This window comes from Diadema setosum, chromosome 16, assembly GCF_964275005.1.
Source record: "Diadema setosum chromosome 16, eeDiaSeto1, whole genome shotgun sequence".
NCBI lineage: Eukaryota > Metazoa > Echinodermata > Echinoidea > Diadematoida > Diadematidae > Diadema > Diadema setosum.
This window is the reverse complement of record NC_092700.1, coordinates 14,137,997-14,162,942: the sequence shown is the minus strand read 5'-3', so window position 1 is coordinate 14,162,942 and position 24,946 is coordinate 14,137,997. Positions and strand designations below refer to the sequence as shown.

General features: G+C 38.1%; 1 protein-coding gene across 1 annotated transcript; it reads right to left on the bottom strand.

The window, feature by feature from the left end:
- Nucleotides 1-13,858: 13,858 nt before the first annotated feature.
- Nucleotides 13,859-24,292, bottom strand: LOC140239949 (zinc finger C2HC domain-containing protein 1A-like). The gene is made up of 9 exons (XM_072319765.1): nt 24,209-24,292; nt 22,465-22,526; nt 21,181-21,309; nt 20,299-20,428; nt 18,932-19,077; nt 17,771-17,942; nt 17,020-17,125; nt 16,255-16,452; nt 13,859-14,564 (listed from the first exon to the last, which is right to left on the bottom strand). The coding sequence occupies exons 1-9, from the start codon at nt 24,231-24,233 to the stop codon at nt 14,363-14,365; spliced, it is 1,170 nt and encodes a 389-aa protein (XP_072175866.1). The 5' UTR covers nt 24,234-24,292; the 3' UTR covers nt 13,859-14,362.
- Nucleotides 24,293-24,946: the final 654 nt, after the last annotated feature.

Genomic DNA, 24,946 nt, shown 5'->3' with positions numbered 1-24,946 from the left:
ATAGATATTCACATTCTCCCAATTTATGCTTGATATCTACAGGTGGTAGATGTTTGTGATTGGTGTGATTTTATAGCTCTCAGGTGATATTGCTGTCCCTAATACAGGAAGAATGGGAGTTGTAGGTGGAGTTGGTCACAGATGGTAAGGATGTTTGATTGGCAATCTCCTCATATTGTCATTTGTGTTTATATGAATTGATAGATATCAACATGCATTACTGAGATGAAGTTTAAAAAAAGTGCTGGAATGTATATCTGCCTTCAGTGACAAGTTTGCACAGTAACTGTTTTGAATTACATGTACCTCTACAGAACACACTTACTTCTTGTCCTAGGTAGAATGATGCCTTTGTGAGCAGTGGAAGTCTAAGTAGTAATTGGCCATACTCTGGTTGAACTGCATATATCAAATTCTGATTTTTTTTTTATTCTTTTTTTTTTTTTTTTTTTTTGGGGGGGGGGGGGTAATGTTATTCAAAAGATTATGTTTAATGCAATCATGGTGATGGATAAAGACTTTTAATAACAGTAATCTGGCGAAACTGCATATTTCAAAGTTTAAAAGTTTTGACAGGTCATTATCTTGTTGAGTATCCATAATTTTTCTGGCAGCACTATATATCCTTGCATAAACTGCAAAATATCTTTCAATAGATGATGATGATGAATTTGTTTTGATCATATGAAAAGTAACACTTCAAATTGTGAAAATAAATATATAATAAACTGCAAGCATTTTAACTTTAAAGATAAAATATTTCAAAATCAGCAGAAACAAGATACATGGTTTTGCGAGATCACAAATGTAATGAAGTGATTTCTTTTTTTACAAGATGTTTTATATTGCCAGAGAGATGTAATTATATGGACATAAATATCGTCGCTGGGGTGACAAGACCTCGTATCTCAAAAATGTCAAAAAAAAAATTTTTAGCTTAATGGTCAAATAATGGGTCAAGTGATGTCTTGGCCAAATCCTAACTGTCTTACTCCAAAAATGAAGCCACTATGACATGTCAAAGAGAAGGCTTTCCCATTCACTACAGTGCTTTGGCCGCCATGTTTTTTCGCTCTCCTGAACATTTGACAATTTTGAGATACGAGGTTTTGTCACCCCAGCGACGATATGCTTTTATCAGTGTAAAAAAATAAAAAAAAATCATTATAAGTTTGCATTATCTAGTGTAGTAAGAAGATGTGCAATGATTTGACATGAAGTTGAAAAGTGATGATAAAAGGCAATGTTGATGTGAAATTTTGTCATGTAGAGAGAAAGGAAAAAGGACACAAGTGTTAAGAGATTTGCTTGCCAGGATGCAGAATATGTCTGTTATGGATCTGAAAGACTTTTTTTGTTTGTTGTATTTTAATGGACAATTGTTATACCTCAGCAGCATATTACTTGTTACAATCAGTTGCTATTTATTGTTTGTCATGGAAAATTAATATCTGTTATTTATTTAATGTACTTAAAGCATATATGTGGCTCTGCCCTGTGTACTAACATATGCACTTTTTATACAAGAGAAATAACTATACAATCAATGATCTAGGTATTCATGGTACTATTGAGAGCAATTCATTGTGAAGAGTTATGTGTGAATGATCAAAGAGTAGTTAAAGAGACTTCTACTGGAGAAAGAAAGTTGATTGGTTCTTTTGACCATAACCAAATGACTGGTTGCAGTATGAGCCAATAAATGTCCGAGGAGATATCTTTAGGGAGCAGGTCGGGGGGGGGGGGGGGGGGGGGGGTGTCTTTGAAGATGTGAAGGCAGAATATGTGAGGCAAAATACTATGAAAATTCTAACTGACAAGATTTACCTTACAAGTCACCTCTTTTTGTTCATTAACACAGAATCAGCTCTATGAATATATGACATTGACTTTGCTGAAATTGTAACTCTTTTAGTTTTATGATCTTTTTACTTCCTTCCCTGTTCTCTATAATGACAAAGAAGTTTTAAATTAGTTAAAAGTCAAGTCAAGCCAAGTCTCATTTTGTATGCTAATTGATATTCTGACAGGCTGAAACATATAATCAGCTACGTAAACATCCTTTCTGAATAACATGGTTTTGATAGATGTGTTGAACCAATGCAAATTTGTCCTTTGTGAAAACCAGAGAAACAAGCAATCATCGATTAAGGATGCATGATATGCATTGGCATTGACATAGCCACACTGCATTTCTAATGTTAAGGGGAAAGGGATCATCACAACAAAGACCTGAGAAAGTTGAGACCTGAAAATATGTCACACTTTCAGCAGTTTTTGCTGTGTTTCCACTTTATTTCTCCTCATCAAACCAGCATGGCACTGAAATGGGGTTGGAAAGCATGAGAAACACATTTATTTCAAAAATTGATAAATGAACCAACATCAAAATGAAAAACTTTATTGCAATGCAGTTGAAACAAATAAGAAAAAAAAAATCTTAATTTTGTTGAACATGCATCCATCATCTTCCTGTGTTTTCCATAAAATTCTAGCTTTGCTTTGTGAACTACATTGTATTTCCATGTTGCTTCAAGCATACTTCATTTTTCTTGGTTGGCATTTCAAACAAGCCTTGAGAAACACTAACCTTTGTCATGTCTATATCGGTTATACGTGTATCTTTCTGTAGCCTTCTGTTCACTACACTGTTCAACTTTTCAGCAACTTTCAGCTCCTCTTGGTATCTACTGACAGCTCTTTCTCAGTTCTACAGCTGTTGTTTTTTCCTTTCCAGAGACTGGGTGGCTTCCTCCTGTTCTTTAGCTTCTTTTCCTTTCAAAATTTATCTTTAATTTTCTCTTCTTTTTTTCTCCTTCTGTTCAGATGTTGTCTGCACTGTAAGCTGATATTGGGGCCTGCATGAAGCCTGCACTGATTATCATAACATGGGCTTGGCCATGTCCAGTGACTGTGACGTCTTTAGTTGTCCTCGGTGCATTGATTGACTCACCTGAAAGCAAAGTCCTGTCTTTAGTGACAGCTCTTGTTTTCAGCATTTTGCCATGAGCTAGGCCTAGGGATGCTTTCGCGAGTCTGGTCAAGACTGTGTACTGAGATGATCCTACACAGTTCTTCTGCTCAAGAACCTCTTCCCCATAGTGGTCAATGTGTACATATTCTTCTGAATCAGTCTTAGGGTACCAGCTCTCTGGGATATCTTGGGCTTGATAGAGCTTCCACTTGTCTGTCAAGAGCCAAATTTGGTCAATAACTGGTTGAATACAGCTGTATTTTCACAAGTTGAACCATTGCTGTTGTCCTCGATGTTATGCTATATTTGTATTGTGCTATCCATCCTGGGCAGTTTCATGGAATAGCATCTCTCTCCAGTCATACAACCCAAGGGTGTTTGTTTGGTTGCCACCATGGTTGTCAATGTTCTGGATTACTGCATTTGTGAGCTTGAAATGGCTTGCATTTCAGTAGATTGGTCTACTATCAGTTAGGCAGCTATGGAGGATCCATCCATCCTGCGGATCACATAGAAAGCTGGTTCATATGCTGTTGTCCTTTTCTTTCTTTTTTGTTCGCCTTGTTTGAGGGAGGCAAAATCTCCAACTACAAAATTGTGCTTTTTTGTGCTTGTTTTTTTAGTCTTTTGCCTCTTGAAATCCTCGTCTCTCTGTTTGAAGTTTTCATGTTTGTCTGGCATTTTGTTGTGGTGTCATGTGGTCTAGTTTCATCTTCACCGGTCTTCACATCAGTGCTTCATAAAATAGTGTTTTGTAGCTGGATAAAGATGTTATCTGTAATCTATCAGCATATCCTGCAATTCCATCTGGTTGGCATTTCTTTTGTGTTTTGTGGGGTTAGTTGGATGCTTATGGAATCAGGAGAATAATGGAGGCATGACTGCTTGGCTCTGGAGTCAGAATGCAAGTGTTCTTTATTCACTGTTCTCCAGTATATTATTCCAACACATTTACATTTGATACATCACTGTACATCATGTGTACAAAACATGTCCCGGTGACTTTCCGGTGTTGTTTACGTTTACATCGCTGATATCGTGAGATGAGGTGAAGACAAATGACAGGGGGAGCGGAAAGGAAGTGGGAATAGAAAGTGGCTGTCGGCATATCAGAAGATCTTGATGAGAGAAAGAAACCAGAGAACGATAAGAATTTGTCTGTGGAAGGGTTATGTCTATATCAGTCGTAACTTTCTGTAGCCTTCTGTTCACTACACTGTCCAACCTTTTAGCCACTTCCAGCTCCTCTTGGTGTCTGCTGACAGCTCTTTCTCAGTTCTCCAGGTCTTGTTTTTTTTCCTTTCCAGAGACTGGATTGCTTCCTCCTGTTCTTTAGCATCTTTTCCTTTCAGAATTTATCTTTAATTTTCTCCTTCTTTCTTCTTCTTCTTCTTCTGTTCAGATGTTGTCTGCACTGTAAGCTGATATTAGGGCCTGCATCATGTCTGCACTGATTATCATAACATGGGCTTGGCCATGTCCAATGACTCTGATGTCTTTAGATGTCCCCAGTGCATTGATTGACTCGCCTGAAAGCAGAGTCATGCCTTTAGTGACAGTTCTCATTTTCAGACAGGGAACACTGTACTTCAGTATTGCCATGAGCTACCCATAGGCAAAGGGATGCTTTAACAAGTTTAGTGAAGACTGATATTTGTGTGGTACAAATACGCTAGAAATACATGATCAGACTCGGGAACTGTTTATGGGTTTGGTGGCATCGTTTGAGTATCATGTTGTATGGTGTCCTTCAATCACACTGTATACAATCAAGTGGTAGTATGTACATGTATGGTAGCTTTGAGTACACAATCAGTGTCTAACGACTTTCGCTATTGAAGGGTGGACCACTGTCGGCGCTAACTTTTTCAGGCACATGGAAGAGGGAAAAGATCCGATCGAGCACTGGAATCACTGCTTGGCTAGAGGTGGAAGTGACTATTTCGACTACTGGAAACCTGTAGTTGTCGATGACCACTAAGAGATAGCCACCAGATGGAATGTCGCAAAAAGTGATGCTAACTTCATGCCACGGTTTGGCAGGAAGCTATGACATGATCAATGGCTCACGATGAGTATGTGCTGTGATGGACTGACATGCGGTACATCGCTTTACTCGCTGTTCAACGTACTTGTGTATGCCAGGGAACCAGACTTTTTCGCGAATTAGCTTCTTTGTGTGAACGATGCCCTGATGACCTTCGTGAGCAATTTTGACAACACGTTCTCGGAGGCATGCCGGTATCACAATTCAATTCTACGTGAGTAGAATGACTGTATCATCCATAGTGCTATTCATCCCACTGGTGCTTCATAGTAGTGTTTTTGTAGCTGGATGGGATGTTGATCTGTATATACTATGAGCAACTCCTGCATGGCCATCTCTTTCTCTTGGTTTTTGTAAAAGTGCGATTTGCAAGTGTTCAGTCTTGTTAGTCCTTTTGCAAACTTTCTGCTTTAGCATTGTCTTTTGGATTGTCTGATGTGATCTACTGATAAATAAATCCTTCCTCTCTGGCAAAGTTTTCAAACTCATTGGAATAGACAGGTGGTCCATAGATACTCTCCACTATGATTTGTATTTCATGAGGAGCAAATGTCTTCTTCAATTTGCTTTTCATGGTCTTAGGAGCAATGAATATTTTTATCTTGACTTAAGGGCAACCTGTCCTTTTATTGTATCTATGACAACAAGGTTGTAGTGCCCATCTGGGTATGGTCCGCTTAAGTCTATGGAGACAGCATCCCAGGGTTTATGTGGTGTTGGTGTCATTTTGATTGCCTGCTCTGTGTGCTGTTTCATTGTGGCTTGACACTTGTAGCATTGGTCAACCAGTATCTCTGTCAGCTTGTTCTTTTCAGGGAACCATTATTTCTCTCTCAGGACCTGTTATGTCGTAATAATGCCGAGGTGTCCCATTTTGTGGGCAGTATGGATGACTTTTCATTGCAAAGTGCTTGGTGTCATCACAATGCATTTCAGTTTGTTTCAAATGTCCTCAATGATATACTTCTTCTGTCTTATGGAATAGAATGGTGTGATGCCCATATCTTTCCAGATATCTACCCAGTCATTTTGCAAGATTCTCTGTTTCACTTTGTTCAGCTGCAAGTCTTGCTTTTCAACCCAGTCACTCTTATTTTTCTCAATATTATTCCTACTCTAAAGTCACTTACTCTTCCTCAAGGTGAAATTAAAATAATTCTACTTCTCCTAAATCACAATACAAGAAACTACTTAATCTGAAAATATTATACCAGATATTTTTGTTCTGTAATTTTCTCCAGAAGAGTTATTTGCTTGCCCGCAAATGACCATGTGATGTCATCACAAGTCAAGCATTTTTTCTATGAAATAATCCCTGATTAAAGCTTTTCTCTGGTTTTTGTAGACAAAAAGACAAATGTCTATGAATCAACACTACAAAAATCCCTTTTGAATTTTGTACATGCACCTTAGGAAAATGTTAAATTCGGGAAATCTTAATCAGCCATAATAACTTACAAAAATCTTTCATCTTGTCAGTTTTCCATTTCCTGACATTGTGGTTTACACCACGGAAACAACTCCTGATAAGTGATTCTTAAGCATGAACACCTGCGTATTAGTTAACTTGGGAGGTCTGTTATCACTGATCATGACAATCTAGCTGGATTTGAATGCACCCCTGTGATGCTCCTTGCAGACCTCTTTAGTACTTTGTCGTTGCAGGTGGTGCATCACCCATATCTGGCAGATGCTGGAAAATGCAAAGTTTGTTGACCTCGGAGTCACTTAGTTTACCCCCAGACTCCACCTGGTCCTGGGCCTCATCGCATTCTTTGTCATGCTTCGGTGTTTTCACAGGGATCTACTGTCAATAATCACCGGCTCACCCAGTTGGCGTCTGCCCCGCGCGCAGGCCGTATTTCATACACATCCTCCTCCTCGTTCTTGCCCATGACTACAAACGGCAAATGGTAGAACTACCTTCCTTAGTTGGTTCAACACTACTGCGTGTGCCCTCCTTAGCAACTCGGCTTGAAACATTACTTTTGTACTATCAATCACATTTCTTACTTACTCCAATCTCTGTCAGTGTTCGAGATCAGTCGGTCCATGGGAAGGACTGGCTCCCTTCCAAATATCAGCAGCTACGGAGTGACTCGATGTTACTTGAGGAGGTGTTTTGTTGTACATGAAGGCAAAATGTGTTACCATTTTGGACCACCGCCTTCTCTCCCTTGGGTCTAGAGATCTTAATAGGGAGCATAGGGAGCTTCTGATTGAAGCATTCCACCTGACCATTCCTGGAAAGATGATGGGATGTGGGATGTCGTTCTGGATTTCTTGGCTCCATGCAGCCGACAGATCTCTTTGACCAACGCACTCTCAGAATTCCTCCCTTGATCCTAGTGGATCCTGGGTGGGAGTCTGTAGCTAGCAAACCAATGCTCTTGAAAGGCAGCAGCCACCACCTACGCTGTCTGGTCCCTGCATGGCACTGCAATTGAGAACTTACTGTACACATCAGTAAGGATGAGGAGACTCTCATAGCCCCCCTTTCTGGGATCGATTTCAGGAAATCGATTGCAAGGACCTCCAACGGCGGAAATGTGAGGAGGTGTCTCAAAGGGGGCCAAACAGTTGGCATATGTGTTTTTGATGTCACACAGTGCAAAACACCCCATCACATGCTCCTTTACCTGATGGTGCATACCTGGCCAGAAACATCATTTTTGAATAATGCTGGTTGTCCTTCCTACACCTTGATGACCCCATTCGTCATGTGCCTCCTCGAGCATTATCTTCTGCAACTGCAATGGGACCAACAGATGGCCCTCTTTCCTGGAGATGGTATCTTTGACTTCCAAGTACAGGACTCTCCTATTTTGAGTTATCTGAACTGCTGATCAGATATGAAATATGGTGCACTTCCTATCATCATCAGCTTGGAAAAGGCATGCCGCTAGATCACCACAGGAGGCATCCACCTCTATAACAAAGGGGCGATCAAACTGAGGGTAGGCCAGAACAAGCATCTGAGCGAGAGTAGTTTTCAATGCAGCAAAAGCCTCTAGTTGCTCTGGACCCCACTGAAATTTCTTCCCAGCTGCACTCGTTTTACCTCCAGTGACCTTATGCAGCAGTGCTGCAATATGTGAGAACTGCGGCATGAAGCGTCGGTAATATGATGCAAGGCCAAGAAAAGAGGACACCTCCCTCAATGTCTGTGGTGTTGGCCACACTTTGATTATCTCCACTTTCTCCTCATCCACTGCCACACCCTCTGCAGAAACATGTCCGAGATAGGGAACCCTGTCCTTGAAGAACTGGCACTTCTTTTCCTTAACCTTCAAGCCATGCTCTCCCAGGCTTTGAAGGCTGCGGTCAAGCCTTTCAAGGTCCTCCTCGAAGGTGGATTAAAACACCAAAATATTGTCAAAGTAGAGGATGATCTGAGAGAGATTGAGATCCCCCAGGATAAACTCCTTGATTCACTGGAATATACTTGGGCTGTTGATCAAACTCTGAGGCATCCATGTAAACTCAAACAGTCCTGAGGGTACCCTGAATGCTATCTTCTCCATGGAGCCAGCATCCATCTTCATGTGAAAATATCTGTGCAACAGGTCCGTGTTATAGTATATTAATGTTCATGCTGGACTCGTGAAGGTATGCTGAGGAAATAATCTTGCAGCTCACTTTGATGGCTTTATTTAACAGTTAGCCATTTTGGCAGTCTCTAGTCTTGTTTCAGACTCTACATATGTATCTCATATCAACACAGTCCGATCGTTGAGCTGGCTGTAATCCACACAAAGCGATCTGGTGTCAAAGTGCAATTTGTATTGTCTGTGTCACTTTCATGATTTTCTCCTTTACACTTATCGTCGGTTGAGAATGATAAGGGCATAAAGTTGCCACAAAACCCATAGTGTTCAAGACCACTTAACGCCCTTCTCATTCTCAACAGACGTTATGAAATCCACTTCCTCACAAACTTTGGCATAGAAGATGTCACTCTTACTGTACTAATTTTCTGCATCTGGAAAACCTTTGACAGTCAATGACATCTCCCGAGTCTGTCACAGTTAAGGCTAACTGCTCTTACCATCTTTCCTTTTCCACATCAGAAAGTTTCATTTACTTTGGCTACTTCTGGCCACTGATTTTGGTTTGTGAAGGAAATCAGACCCATGGCTTTCATCTGATATTTCAGCTTCCCAGTCTACACTTTCTTCCCAAAGTTTTTGCAGTCCAATATTGGCTTGTATGATGAAGGCAGCTGCAAGTCCAGTTGGGTCAAATATGCAAGAAACTTGATTCAGGATACATGTACTTCCCATTGTTAATTTGTTAATGTGGGCTGCATCATCCTATAGTTTTACTTTGTATGAGAATCCCAAAGGCTACCACCCCCTTACAGACACATGTGGTTTCTGATCTTGCTTTTTTCTCTACAGGAAACTATGAACCTGTTGATCCACCTGGGTATCATTTCTCTGTGGTACATTTTTGTTTAGATGTCAGAACCCCAAACAGGTTGTTGAGCAGGTGTGGTCCCTTCATCCGTTAGTCATTCAATGACTGTCCTTAACAGGTTGCTTAGGATTTGAATAAAATTCTGATTGGTGCACATTTCTTCTCTGGTCTAACGATGGCATGACAAGATATGTAATATATAGGACCTGTGTATACTGTAAAATGAGGAATGTTCGCATGCATTTTAATTTCCCAAATTTCGCCAGCGCCAAGATTCGCGAAATTAAAATGCACGCAAAAGTTCTTGTCTACACTATATGCATTGAACATCAGTGGCAATTCGCGAAAATTTTATGCCACGAAAAAGGTCGTCGGCTCCAATTTGTGAAAATTTCATGCCATGAATATATCATGTTTTGCAGTAGCTTCATTTCATTCTCAGATAGCTTCTGGGCAAAGTTACTTCCTTTATTGCTTCTCCTCGGCCTTTGCATGTTTTGAATTTCTTGCCAGTTTCTTTTCTGTTGCATACAAAATCCTCTCAGCTTGATATTTGTCATCTGGAATCACTGTAGGAAAACATTCTGTCTTTCAAAGCCTTGTGACTTTTCATAGAAACGTTTATGCTCATGAGGTGAGCACAGTTGTAGAGAAAATTCTAAGCTTTGCTGTTATGTAAATCTTATGATATGGCTGTGATTACATTTTTCTTGCAAATGGCTAGTAGCTTCATTATTGGCCAGGTCTGAGAGGCATGACTTTTGGACACACGTGCATAACCGCGACACAATTTAAATTTTCTCGCAACAACCTCAGTGGAACACCACCATTCAATCATCACACAATGCAAGTATCTGTGGGAAGTGGAATCACAAGTGAAGCTTTCACTGTACTGTGGCATTTTGCAAATTATCAATTGGTTTGGGCAGGTAAACCTGGCACGCCATGGACTGAGTCAGGTGTGCGAATGTGGCACATACAAATGTAAAGAGTTAAAAGCTTCACTTGGCAAACTCTCTCATCAGCATTCAGTATTTCATCCAAACTGATATGAGGCAGCAAAAACAGGGTATTCCATGTTGGGACCAAGAAACCATGTCTACTTTAGGCGATGTGTCAAAATTTCAATGTCGATTTCACAAAGAAAAATCAGGAATTTTTACATGTGCCGATTAATGAGCTGTCAACTTATGTAAGGATTACTGTATGGTTGTTTGTTTTTAGTGCCAGGACAAAATTGATGAAGAATTTGCACAAAGACATGTGTCATCTCAATTAGCAGCATAGCTTTAATATCATGTAATTCCATTATTTACAATTAATATATATGTACACATTTTATCAGATTCAACTATGTAAACATACTCATATTTTGCAAATAAAGGTACACCAGATACAAGAGATACATTCTGTATAATGCATCAGTATCTTTCAAAATGGAACAGATTATGAGCAGTTTGAATTGCAATGGACAGTTTCATGAAGGAATTCTCAAACAGTGAACTCAAAGACGAAAACTTCATGCTCACAAATACATTTTCAGAGTTATTTTCAAAAACATTGCTAACAACTATATTGATTAAGTGACTAATGCATCACTGAAAATGCTCATTATGCATGCATTTCAAGGTGTTTATAAGCACACACATATTCATTATGAATACCCAGTACTAGTGAATTGTCCCAATTATATTTGAAGAGAGGAAATAAATGGAGCGAATGTATTACTATTGTACTCAGTGTAATGACATGTACTGGAACTTTATGTATCAAGGTGTTCAAATTCAAAAAAATTGTCATTCAGGATATATAGATGAATCGTGACTGTAACTTATGGCGGCCATTACAGGGTTGTTCCAAAGAAGACTAAAAACACTTTCAATGGGTTATGCGAAGAGCCAAGTGCATCGCTACATGTATGTCAGTGCATAAATTACCTTTTGTTAGGCATATGTACTTGAAGCCCCCAGTTACAAATAACCATAAAAACAGTACCAAAAACACGAATTGGTCTATATCTTGCTCTTTCACTTCATTTCCAATCTAATGAACTGGTATTTCGTCAGACAAGATGAAGCCATAATCACTAAAATAATGATAGAATCATTAATGATAGAAATAATGCTACTGATCATAACAAACAGCGAAGAGTTTACATTCAGTTTAACAACAGAAAGTGTTTGAGCATTGATGAGACACCGCCTATCCCTAAAGATTATTATTATTATTATTATTAATTATTATTATTATTATTATTATTATTATTATTATTATTATTATTATTATTATTATTATTATTATTATTATTATTATTATTATTATTATTATTATTATTATTTTGGAAATCAATGTATAATCTGATACAAAGTAACTGCTGAACAAAGATGCATATTGTCAAGCACAGTTCCCAGCTATTTGCCCAATTTTGCTTGAGCAAATGATGCTAAAAATTGTAAGAGAATAGTTTGCATGCAGGGGATCTCATTGCAAGAGTGCAATATACCTGGACACTTTGTATAGTGAAGTTGCAACAATAGTTCCATTTTAATGATGCATTATACAAGGGGACAATTAAACATGCTTGTAACAAGTCATAATGAAAAATTCTGGTATGTCCAGCAATGGCAGAAGAGAGCTGATATACTCAAGCACCTGTTCCAAGTTAATCACTGGTAGCCCCTTTACTGATTTGATGCTCACGATGTCATGGTTCTGTGCCTTATGGAGGTGCATAATCACAATCTCTGCATACATGCCTAATGACATACATGTACGTATATGTGACCTCTTACATATATAACAGAGTGAGATGCTCTTTACACAATGTTCACGACCAGTAAATCAACATACACTGCTGCTGATTTAGTTGGTATTTTTAAAAAGTGCCACAATGAAATATACAGTATTTCACTAATAAATATACAGATAATATGACAATATGGAGTCTGCCTTGACAAAACAATGCATGCACAGATCACATACTTAGGTATGTAATGTATGTATGTAAAGTACTTGTTTTTGTTCTTAAGACAAGTTTCATGCATATTGTCTCAATGACCCATAGATCATTTAACCCATCGCATTCAAGCTGTTGTAATTCCTCACAGTGATAATACTTGGTGCTCTCAGTTCCCATACCCGATTGAGAAAGCCAATTTTTATTGAGATTATCCTAAGGCTTATTGGCATACGTTTCTTAGCCCTATTTTGGGCATTTACGCAGAGGTTTGAGAACAGCATGGTATATATGAAACATTGTGACAAATAAATTGTGTATCATTGCTGTAACAATTGCAGTTACTATGCACATGGCAAAGCCAAGTAACAATCAATGAACATTCTAACTTGCGGTCCTAGCGCTTCTGTGAATTACAATACAACGTAATACAAGTTTTCAACAAACCAGGGTCTACCATAGTTTTCTAGGAATTATTGTATTTAGCACATTCATTTCCCATCACATCAAACTAATATTCTTTCTGATTCTTAAGATTCTATGCAAATACCTAATGGTTATCGCAAAGCATGTGTTTTACGATTTTTTTTTTTTTTTCATGTCACCAGTAGAGAGCTACTGATGCAACTTGACATACTGAATAAATTTACAAGAAGCTTTATGCAGCCAGGATTGTACCTTTATGACAGGTATTTTCATTGCTAGTCTGGCAGAATAGAAGTGAGAGGAAAAATGCAATCAGTAATAAGATATGTTACTTTAGTTGTTGTGAAGGATGATACATTGTGAGTGAAACTGTCAATAGGACCAAGCATCAGACAGAGTGCAAACACCGTGACCAGAATGTGATCGTTGAAAGTTGATATGCAAATTATGTAAAAAGAAGTGTACTGAAATCATGTGCATTGAATAACAGGTGTCAGTTAAACTAAAATGTATATTCAGTTTATATCTATTCAGTTATTCATTCATGTCACTGGCTGGAAAGAAGATGAAATTACTCCATGATATTGCTGGATGTGAAGTGTAAGAATAAAGACACTTTGTCAATAGCATACTTTCAACCAGAATCCCAGAATATTGTATTGATTACTGATATCACACCATTGTCTACACCTCTTGCACACATGCATGTACTTTTCTATCACGGCTTTCTACATAGTAATATTGCACTACATCTGACTACAAACTCAGATTCATAGATGATGTCTTTGTTATTAAAAGCGTAAGTTTCTTACCTCACAATGGAGATTGCATGATTGTTGTCATTTTCTTTTCTGTTCTTTTCTTTTCTTTTCTTTTATGCTTTTCCTAAATGTATGGCATTCAGGAAGTGATAGGGGAAAAAATCTGTTACAGAGTAAAAAATAAAAAATAAAAAATAAAAAAATTCAAATACAAATGACTTGTGTCATTTGACAAGTACTTATAAAAACTGTTCTCCTTATAAAGACAATATTAATATTGTTCACAATAGCCTTTAGTGTAGTTCTTGGATGACCAATTTGCCAATCAGTAATTAAAACAATAATTTCAGTAATCAAAACAATAATTTGAAATTGTGAATAAAATGGTGCCAATAATTCAACACACAGCCAGTTTAAATACAAATTACTGCCTTATCAAAAGCAAATTATGTTCCTAATTTTCTGCATGTTTTGATTCTGCACAGAGAAATTTTTATCAACAACAATCGGTATCAACAATGCCAGCCTGTCTATCAAAATTCATGAGTACAGTATTTATGCATTTGTATAAAGAGAACAAAAGCATGAATGTGTAAGCTTGTGTCAGCATATCATTCTGTGTTGTATGTGTATGAGTTTGTTTTGATAGTATATTGTGTTTAAGACAGAAGAGTTACAATCACACTGATACAGCAAAATGCATCATTTATTGCAAGGCACAGACTCGCTGTGCTCGTACTGTTGATAGAGAGAAAGAGACATAGTACTCAAATCTGGTTTCAGTCCAGGTAGGCCCGTCTGGTCCCACACTCACAGCAGAATTTGGCATTGCTCACTGGATACTTGGTGCCACACTCGTGGCAAAACTTTGGCAGCTTGCGGCCATTGATGACATCAGCACTTGTTCTCCGGCTGCTGCTATTTGAGGATGGTCTAGATGAGGGAGGTGTTGGTGTTCGACTGCTGGATAGTGCAAACTCACTGTTAAAAACAAAGATTATTCCATAGGTTGGTACAGGAGAAATGAACAAAGCATTGTTGGCAAATGTTCCTTGGTGGGGGTAAGGTAATGTAAAGAAAATTGACTTTCATACTAATAAAGTCATTAAATTTGCCAGTCTTCTACGAAGTTCTGCATAGCAATGTAATTGGAAACACTAATCATGAATGCACTGAACATGTACATGGTATACTAACTGTGTTTGAATATACATTACATGCAGTAGTTGAGAGAAACTTTAATACAAATAGCTCAATGTGACTTTGCATCACAAATCCAACAAAAATTTGTCACATGAGATTTCAATAAGTCAAATTTGAACAATGGGATTCTACACTTCACAATGGCATATAACTCATCAAAACAGGATTGTCCTTACTTGCCACACGATGTGACAGAAAATCAAATATGTGACCCGCTACAACAAAATGATCCTAAAGTCGGGAGAGGTCGATTATTTGAAAATTGCATGGTATAATCCCCTAATCTTTCTGCTTTAAATTGATATATAACTCATTTTATAAAAATAATCGGCTGCGGAGATATCGATGTTTAAAAGAGAGCATGTCGAGACGTCTGGAAAATCACTGTTTCGAGAAAAGCGCCCTAAAAGTCTTCCTTTCGACGCAATCGCGATCAACACACGCAAGTCAGTTTTCACCTCTGGACAATAGAAGGTAAGCCCTAGCAACCCCCGAAGAGTTCATTCAAGCACATCAGCGTCGGCGGTCTCCTCACCAACCAATCAGTGACCAGGATGTGAGAAGCGGCTGAGCATAGCTTACCCCGCCCGCACGCACCAGTCGACTGGGCAGTGTGCGAGCTTCACGCTTCGGTTAGCAGCAAGCAGCAAACTGACCAATGAGATCACTCTGGTCGTTGTTAGGGGCGGAACCTATCTGTGGCGCTCAATCCAAATTTTCGAACCAGTTTCTGCTTCGTTGAAACGCCAGAAAACATGGCTCAGAAAAACGCTATTTTTTGGTCTTTCCTTTCATCATTTTGCTTCAAAATTTCGACAGATGATAGAAGACATGTTAGACTCCAATAATATATCAAAATCAGAAAATCGTAAGTTTTGACCAATTTTAATGCTCTGACTTCAAACTCGATTTTCACGGCTTCGACCGTGCGCGACTTTAGGACCTTTTTGTTGTAGCGGGTCACATATGTATAAATGCTACTGTCAAGTAAAGGGGATTTGAATCAAAGGGTCTCTTCAAATATATTGTAGTCACTGTTATCAAAGCTACTGCTTGCGTGTAAAACAAAAAGGGGAATTAAAACTCTGTGGAAGCCAATGTAGAGAGATTATTAGATTAACTTTAACACTCATCAACTACTGCATTCTATTCATGAGTTCATCAAAGTACATGTATCAGTGCAACTGCATGCTCTTTTTTCAGCTTCTGTACATGTCCACAAACCTTATGCAGAAAGAAAAATAAAGCTAGGCAAAATCTATTTGAATCTGTAATCATATTTATATTTTATATGTCCACATTTTTTTTTTTTTATGTCAATAGAAAGAGGGTAACATCGTCAGGAAATGCCCAAAACCTCAATCATCCCAAACAGCACATTTCAAAGTGTACTAGAAATCAACCAATGTAATGTTTATTGGGTTTTGTGATGTACAATTTGAAATGGTCACTGCCTAGCTACATGTACCTGTCATCTGAGAGAGCCTTCAGTCGATTGTGAGGAAGGGTGTGGTTCTTAGATATTGGTTGAAGCTTCCTCCCTGCTGAACCCCGTCTCGAATCGGGATAATCCTCGTTGTAGCCATAGTCATCATAGTCATCATAAGGCTCTGTATATCTGTTGTCACCTGAATGGTAATTCCTGCCATTGTATGATGGTTCTTGTCTGACATGGCACAATAGCAGAAGAGAATAAAAGAACTTTTCTTTCAAATTTACTCAGCATTTGTAGGGAAGAAATATTACAACAACAACGAAATGTGACTGATAAACATTCATCTTCAGTCACTTCAATGATTTGTGTCTCTATCAAAAATTGGAGTGATCTCTATCACCTTTGGAAACTGGATTTTTGCATTTCACCTATAAATGCATGAAACATGACTGACTGCCCCACTAAACATTAGTCTGTTTTGTCACCTGGAATTTGAAACAGTCCATTCTTTTCTTCTTTTTTTTTTTTTTTTTTTTTGCTTCTTGCAAACAAATCTTTAAAACTCCTCACAAAATACTGTCATCAATCTTCAAAGCACATGCACATTCTTCTATCTGACAGAATCACAAAATTAATGCATATATGCTGCTTCCAGACATGCAGTCTTTACCAAATCTTCTATCACTTCAAATGACTTCTCTATATGATTCTATATCATCAAACTTAAAGTTATGGTCTATATCTCAGCTGTATGATAGAAGTAGAAAGATGATTAGTGACCATCCTGGGACTTCTCACCTTCTCCCTCTCACAGAGTCTCCACTGGAGCTCCGAGACATTGAGTTGGATGTAGCCTTTGGAGATGGTCTCTCCAGGCTTGCACTTCTTGCTTTGGAGCCAGTGTCTGACAAGGAAAAAAGTAGCAATAAACCTCTAGGATATATGGCACGTTCTGTTCTACAAATAAGATTAATCTGATTTCTACACAGCATTATAACTTAAGATATGCCACTTGTTTACACAGGGGTGGACCTTCCTTTGAAACAATAAAGCCTGTAATCTGTGGTGTCAACAATCCAAACGATATACATTCTATTTTTCCTGGAAAAAAAATGGTATTGCTAAATCCCACATGTTTTAAGTTGAGCAACTGCATCAGGTTGAGATATGATAACAGGAAACTTTTCTTTCTTAGTGTTCCAGTGGTGTGACAGTGTATATCATCACATTAAAACTTGCTACAGTGTAGTGTGATTGAAACAAAACATTCCCAAAGGCAATCTTCACAATTGACAAGGTCAAAAGCATGGATTAATATCATATGGGAACTCCTTCAACTATCCAAAAAAAAAAACACACACACACACACACACACACAAAATGGCAAATTTCTATCAAAACAAGTCCTTTTTTCTTATCTCATTACTTGTCCCTGGAGAAGAAGATTGGAAGATGTTCCCAAATATTGAGATAAAAACTTTGGAATATATTCACTTGAATTGGGCAGAGCTATGAGAAAACTATGAGAGCTACGAGTTAAAATTCTCACAGGATTTGTTTCTGGCAGTGGTCCTGTTCCCTATTTTCATGCCTCCATTCATACGGGACTCCAAGTCTGACATGTCATCACCAGTGCCTCTCTGTGACCTGGCTCTACTCTGTGGTGTCCTGCTGGCTGGAGATGCCTGCTTCTTTTTGCTCCCTGGCAATGGAGGCTTGTACTGGAGAAACATGAAATATCACAAACAATCATCAAGTGTCTCTGATACTGCAAGTTTTGCAAAACCAACCAGCATGCTTCATTTATTTTGATGTTGTCTATTTAAGACTGAAACTTGTTGAATACACACAATAGTTTCACTCTACAAAATGACTCTGACAGCATAAATAACAAACTTTTCATTGATACTCATCCAAATGCTACACTATAAAGTTCTTCACTAATATTTCTTTCTCTTTTTCTTTTTTTTTTCTTTTTTTAAGGGGCGAGGGATATTTCAGAAACCTGTAGTGTACAAATTATTACCTTTGTATTCCTCAAGAATTGAAGGTTTGTATTTGTATACAAACCATACTTGATGCAGTATAAAGCAAATGACATAGTGAGAGACATAGCTAACCCTATGCCATTCAGTAGATTCATGTCTTGGCACAGTGCATGCCCAGCAGTCAACTGCACCAATGTGATTGTGAATGGTCGATATAATGGCCAACAATATGCTCCCAATAGACGTGTTATGATGCATGGCCAAATATTGGGAAATTTGGGGACATCCACACCTAAAGTTTATTTCCCTCTTCGCAAGATATGAATGATCTTCAGAGCGAACATTTCAATATGTCTCCTTTATTCTGCTGGCTATAGTAAAGTAAACCAAATATTTGTACATATAAGCACAGGGATGACCACAATGGATGTGATCAAAAGCAAGCAAGGACTGTTTACACCCATCTTTTGACAAAACAACAAAATATTTCATCTCCTTCAAACAGAACTTTATCTATCAGACAATCTGGAATTACCTCCGATGTCTGTGTGACATACATGTACAAGCAATATCACTTCACACTTGTAATCCAAAGTCTGTTCTACAGGTCACACATTCAACAAGATTCTTTGCAATTATGAACATCTACAAACTCTGTTACTTCTGCAGGGGGTTCTAAGGAGACTTTGGATGACTAAAAAGCTCACTGGCCAAAGGATTACCTGTGTTCTTGCATTGAGCTTATTTTTGTCTGCTGCACTTGGAGTACGCTTGTCCATCCGCTTGTTTTTCTCTTTGCAGAAGGATATATGCCTTTCAGCTGCAGTTTCACTGAAGTGCCTTTCGCATGATGGACATTGCACATAATCTGGGTATTATTAAAACAAGTGAAAACATTAATATACAGGTGTTTATAAAACAGAAAGAAAATATCAATCGCTGCTACTCACATATCGGTATCATTGAAGAAAAAAGAATCATACTCTTGGATGGATTGTCATTACATCACTTTCCTTGTTTCTTAACAAGGCAAGTGCCATAATGTGTCTCGCCCATTCGCGTACAAGAAATTGTACGCGAATGGGATATAACAGATAAAAAAAAGGAGATATAACAGATAAAAAGAGATATAAAAGGGTAAAAATATATGGCAAAAAAGAAACGTGCCATAAAAAATTAATGTTGGGCCCTTAAAGTTTGTTGACCCCTGCTTGTGACAGACGCTGCAGGCGATCCCTTGGTCTCCCCTCACCTCGGGTGGGCTCGACAAAAATCAAAGATCTAATATCAAAGAGTAATTTTTTTTTTTTTTTTTTTTTGAGCACTTGCATAAATCCACTGGTACATGGTAGGAGTTGCCTACCAAATAAGTCTCAATCGACAATGTCTTTCACAAACAGAACTGGGCCCTGATGCATAAAAGTTGACATAAAACATAAGTCAGAAAATCTAAATGTAAGTCTCTCATTACTTAATTCTCATTGGCTAATACCTGACTTACATTTGATTTTCTGACTTTAATGGCATCAGCAACATAATGTGGCATAGCAGGTCATTAACACTTGCTAACAAAGCTAATCACAAGAGACAAATCATACTGAATATTGTTCATCCCAAAGTATTTCATTGACAGTACACAAAAAAGAAATAAGTAAACCTGGCGGTGATTGAAAATGAGAAACGCAAACAGAAAAACTGACCAGAAATGAATATTATTTATTAGTGGAAAATTGAACAAAGAAAATGGGATTCCATCAGGATCCCGTTAGATTATAATTTTCTTTGCTCAATTTTCCACTGAAAATGAGAAAGTTAACTTTTGTTGAGGGGTGATACAACATTTGCTCCTGCGACAATTGCTCCAGTGTTATTCTCTCCAAGGTCTTAGTGTTGTGGTTAGGGTTTTAGGTTTAAATTGATGTGAGGATTAGGGTTAGGGTTATGTTTGTGGGTACAATTTATGTTTGGCTTACACTGTAGCATACAGATATTTCATGGGAGCAACTGTCACAGGAGCAAACATAATGGAACCATGTTGAGGCAGCTGCATGACTGAAAATTTCCATCACATAGATGCAGAGGTCTTCACCTGGGTTAACTCTCTTTTGTGATGGGGGTGGGGGTAAAGGCGCTCCTGTCTTGATGGCGTGGGATACACCCTTTGCTGATCGCATAGCCTCAATGAAATCTTCATGCTTCCTCCGCCAGTTGTTCTTTTTCTATGACACCAAATATTAAACATGGCAGTGTATATACTCATGTAACATCACAACTCAATCTGGAAGGTATCATTCACATCAGACTTTATCATTTCTACCTGAAGAAGACTCCTAAATGCCTTCAAAATGTATTCATGTGATGAAATGAAGTATTCTACAAAATACATTTGTAACATTAAGTCTTATGACTAGAATATGACTTAAAGATTTGACATCTGTCATATTCTCTACAATAACACCAATTTCTATTCATACTCCTTTTGGGGAAGGGAGGGAAAGAGAGCTCAACCACAACTAGCTTCTTTCTGCAAGCCATTAAAAAAGAAGTTACTCATTAGCAATTATGGCTTAAATTTGGCTAGACATATCATAGAATCACTCTCTGTCTCACATTATCCATGATGGAAAGGCGGCAGATGCTCTCCCAGTATTTACAGTAACATCTAGTTTGATAAGAATAGTGTCAAGTTTACAAGCTTCCAGTATTTTTTAGCCATAAATATCCATCCAGACAAGCTAAGGGATGATCATATTTGCAAAAATCAAAATTTAATTTGCCTTGACTGATTCCTTCTTTTTGTTTGTAGAATATAGCTAAAGAGGAAAACATTTCACGATCCTCTGTCATAAAATTATATAATTTGAAATGTGACATTGTTTGTACTATAGTAACACAGAGTGCACTGTAGTCGTCACTGTGCAATTGCACAGAGCTTATACTGAAAATTCTGGAATGAACCGTTGGTACATACTGATGGTGGCAGCTTCACTTCAGTACGAGGAACAGAACTGATGTCGGTGCCTTCTGCTCGTTGCTTGGCAGAGTTAAACACTTTGCGCTTCTTGTTCTGACTCTTCTCACAGATCCTCTCATGACGAGCCTAAGAGGTTAGAAAGAAAGAGTGCCATTCCATATCCACTACAAGCTTCTTTGCACTATTCTAATGGTTAAGAAATGACTGTTTCACGAATCACTATAAATGATGATTTGGGCTAGACGTGGATATACACAGTACTCTTCAGAGTCTTGACACCTGTCAGCCTACAGGTGAGGTGAAAGTGGTATCAAAATATAGTGTATGTACGTGTACACTGTAGTGTGAGCTTTCACTGAAATCCGAATAGCTCATGTAAAGTGAGTGCAACATAGTCCTAATCAAAAGTAATTCTATTCTTCATAAAAATGAAAGAGAGCTACATGAATATGTCATTACTATCACCTCATGTCAGGTAAATAAAGAAGTTTGAGCATCAATAACCAATACCACATTTCTCTTTAACAGCACCTGTAAGAGAATGATTGCAGTTACACATATGTAAACATGTACACAGTATTAACATACACAATATCACATAAACAAGAAAAATGGAAATTACAGGAGACATGTATACTTATCAATCACCTGAGTCAATGTTCCACAGGCTAAAAAAAAAAAAAAAAAAAAAATTGGTTGATTGTGATGCAGTATCTTGGAATTTGAGTTCACTGCAGTATCTGTGAAGGTCAACTGCCCAACTTATCAAAGTTAATGTAGATTTACACAGCATTTGTTACAGTGTACATGATAGCTGATGAGTATCCTTAACACAGTTACTGCTGGAAGTTACAATGAGACAACACGGTAACTAAACACTAAGGCCCAAATTCACGAAGGTGGTACAAATGAAACCACGGTATAAACCATGGACAAAAACCATGGACAAAAACCATGGAGCGCCAAGTGTCGCATGGAATATTTCGTTACGAAATCAGTCATTTCGTCGATAGAATGATAATGTTGTTATGAAATGACAACATTTTGTAACTAAATGAACATTTCGTCCACGAAATGATAATTTCGTTAACGAAACGGTCATTTTGTCAACGAAATGACTAATTTCGTAATGAAATATTCCGTGCGACACTTGGCGCTCCATGGTTTTTGTCCATGGTTTAAACCATGGTTTCATTTGTACAACCTTCGTGAATTCGGACCTAAATGTAAATTTCATACTTATCACAATGTCCAGCACACACGTTTGGTGTGATCTCTTACCAGAGAGTCTGGCAGAAATGTTCTCCCACAAATGTTGCATGGTGTCATGTCATATGATGTATCTGCAGGCATGAAAAACAGGATATTGTACATATTTTGTTAAAAATGGCAAGATCTGCTATCACTGCAGGCCACTGTCATTGCACTATGCAATCAGACTGCAATTATGTAACCTACACTGTGGGTTCTTGAGAACTGGAAATCACAAGGAATATAATTTCAGATGAAATCAGGTTAAAAAAAAAGACAAAGTGAGTATCACTTCACATATATGCATCATGTTCAATATGTATATACAATCAATGTGAAATGTCAATCAATCATTTACTTCAGCATCAAGTGGACACCTTGAAGATATTGTAAGCAGTACATTTGTTTTCTTCAACAACTGCTTGTTTCTAACAACTGCTGAGTACCTTTTACATCTGGTGTGTCAATCAGTAACACATAGGATGCACAAGTAAAGTTGTTTTGCATACATGTATGTGTTGGCAAAGTAGGATGGTGCACAAGTTTATTTTAAGGTGTGTATCATGGGGCAAGGTTGGTCTACAAGTTGTATAAGTTTATGTTATTTAAATTTTGGCAGACGATAGACAGAACATTTAGGCTTAGACTACAAAATTATGCCAAAAACAGATTTAATTCAATGGTTTTTGACTGATTTTGATGATCTGATTTCAAACTTGATTTTCTCAGCAGTACAAAATCGGACTCAACTTCCAAATTCTCAGTTTTAATTAAGGCTGCCTTTAAATTAAAGGCTTTAATTACAGTGAAAATAGGAAATTGAAAACTTAATGTCTCAACACCAAATTTCTGCAGCTAGGTCTCTGGTAGTTATAGTTACATTGGATAACTTGCTTTACAATCAAAGCTTAAGACAAATTTGACAAGGTAGAGTCATAAATCTAGAACTTTTTACATTCATGATTCAGGGACAGTCACCAGTGCAGCAGTACTTGATTGTATCTTTTTTACGACTGACCATCCACACTGCACTGCTGCATGTATCTCGACTGTCCCCGAGCTGCACGGGCAATATAATGGGGGCAATGGGGGATTGGGGCGAGCTCTGCTAATTGAAACCAGACATCGCGCATGCACACATTCGATGACCACAGCTGGATGCATTGCTACCAATTATGCTCCAAAGTCATTCTCCCCTCCAATTTTTGTCCCCAGACCCGACTTAGCTTGCTTCACATGGACAAGGCAAAGGAAAGGGGACAAGTCCCAGCAATTAAGTCCGTTAAGCATTCGTATTATGTTATGCCAATGGTTTTTGAGGAGAAAGTCTCATGGCATAGCGTACAATGTACATTGTATTTGTAAGTACAAATGTTTACATTTGTACGTAGGACTTTCCCCGCATCGCAGCTCCCACCCAGGATTCTACTGAACTTGGGGACTGTTGATGGACAGAGTATGTATAACCTTGAAGAGATACTTAGAGACAGGTGAATAAAATTGAACAATTCCTCAGAACGACCCCCCCCCCCAAAAAAAAAAAAAGGGGGAAGAATAATAATTATAATTATAAACTTAAAAAAAAATAAAAAGCCACTGACAGAGCAATGAATACATGGGACTACACATTATGCCACCTTCACTTCTCAACAATCTCACCACGCACCAAAGCCATTGATTATGCTATTATTTGCAATATTCTGTCAAAGTCGGACTTGAAACCACAAGTGTCGACCAGTGTCATTATGTATACCTGTATAGAAAGTAAACTTACCCGCATATTCAGGTATGTCGTCCATTTCTGTCCCTTCGGCTTCGGGTTATCACGCTCATAATCTGTTCATCCGGCCGAACGCAGTGCCAGTGTATCGATTTTGTTGATGGCAACCTATTTGTACGCAACGCACGGACAGTTAAACTAGTTCGCAAGAGGACGCTATTCAATTCAGTGCACCTGTGATGCGGCCAAAGAGATTTTTGGGTTTTGTTTTGTTTTTTGTTTTTTTGTGTGGTCCCTCCCAATGATCTCACATAATATCCCCTCCCCCTTTTCTTTTCTTTAATATGACAGCTGGAAATGCATCATTGAATCGTAACACAATCGTTGATATGTGGAATTGGCTGCATTTTTTAATGATAAAACAGAAACTGACGGGGTAAACGACTGCTGCTACGTACACTGCAAAAAGTCCGGTGTTAAATATGAAACACCGAGCTGGTGTTAAATTTCCGGTGCTCATTCATGGTGTTAGATTAACACCTCCGGGTGTCATTTCAAAATACAAAATTGTTTTTTTAATAGTTTCTTAGTTACTGATTTTTTTGTTAATTCTGAACTTCAACGAGACAATGAAGAATTTTCCGATAAAGTACTTGATTTTTGAAAAAAAAAATGTGTAAATACATTTACACCACAGTAACACCAGTTGGTGTGGTCTCCTATTGAAGCTGGACGGGTGTTATACCATTGAAATTAACACCACCAATATCAAATCAACACCATTCGGTCTCA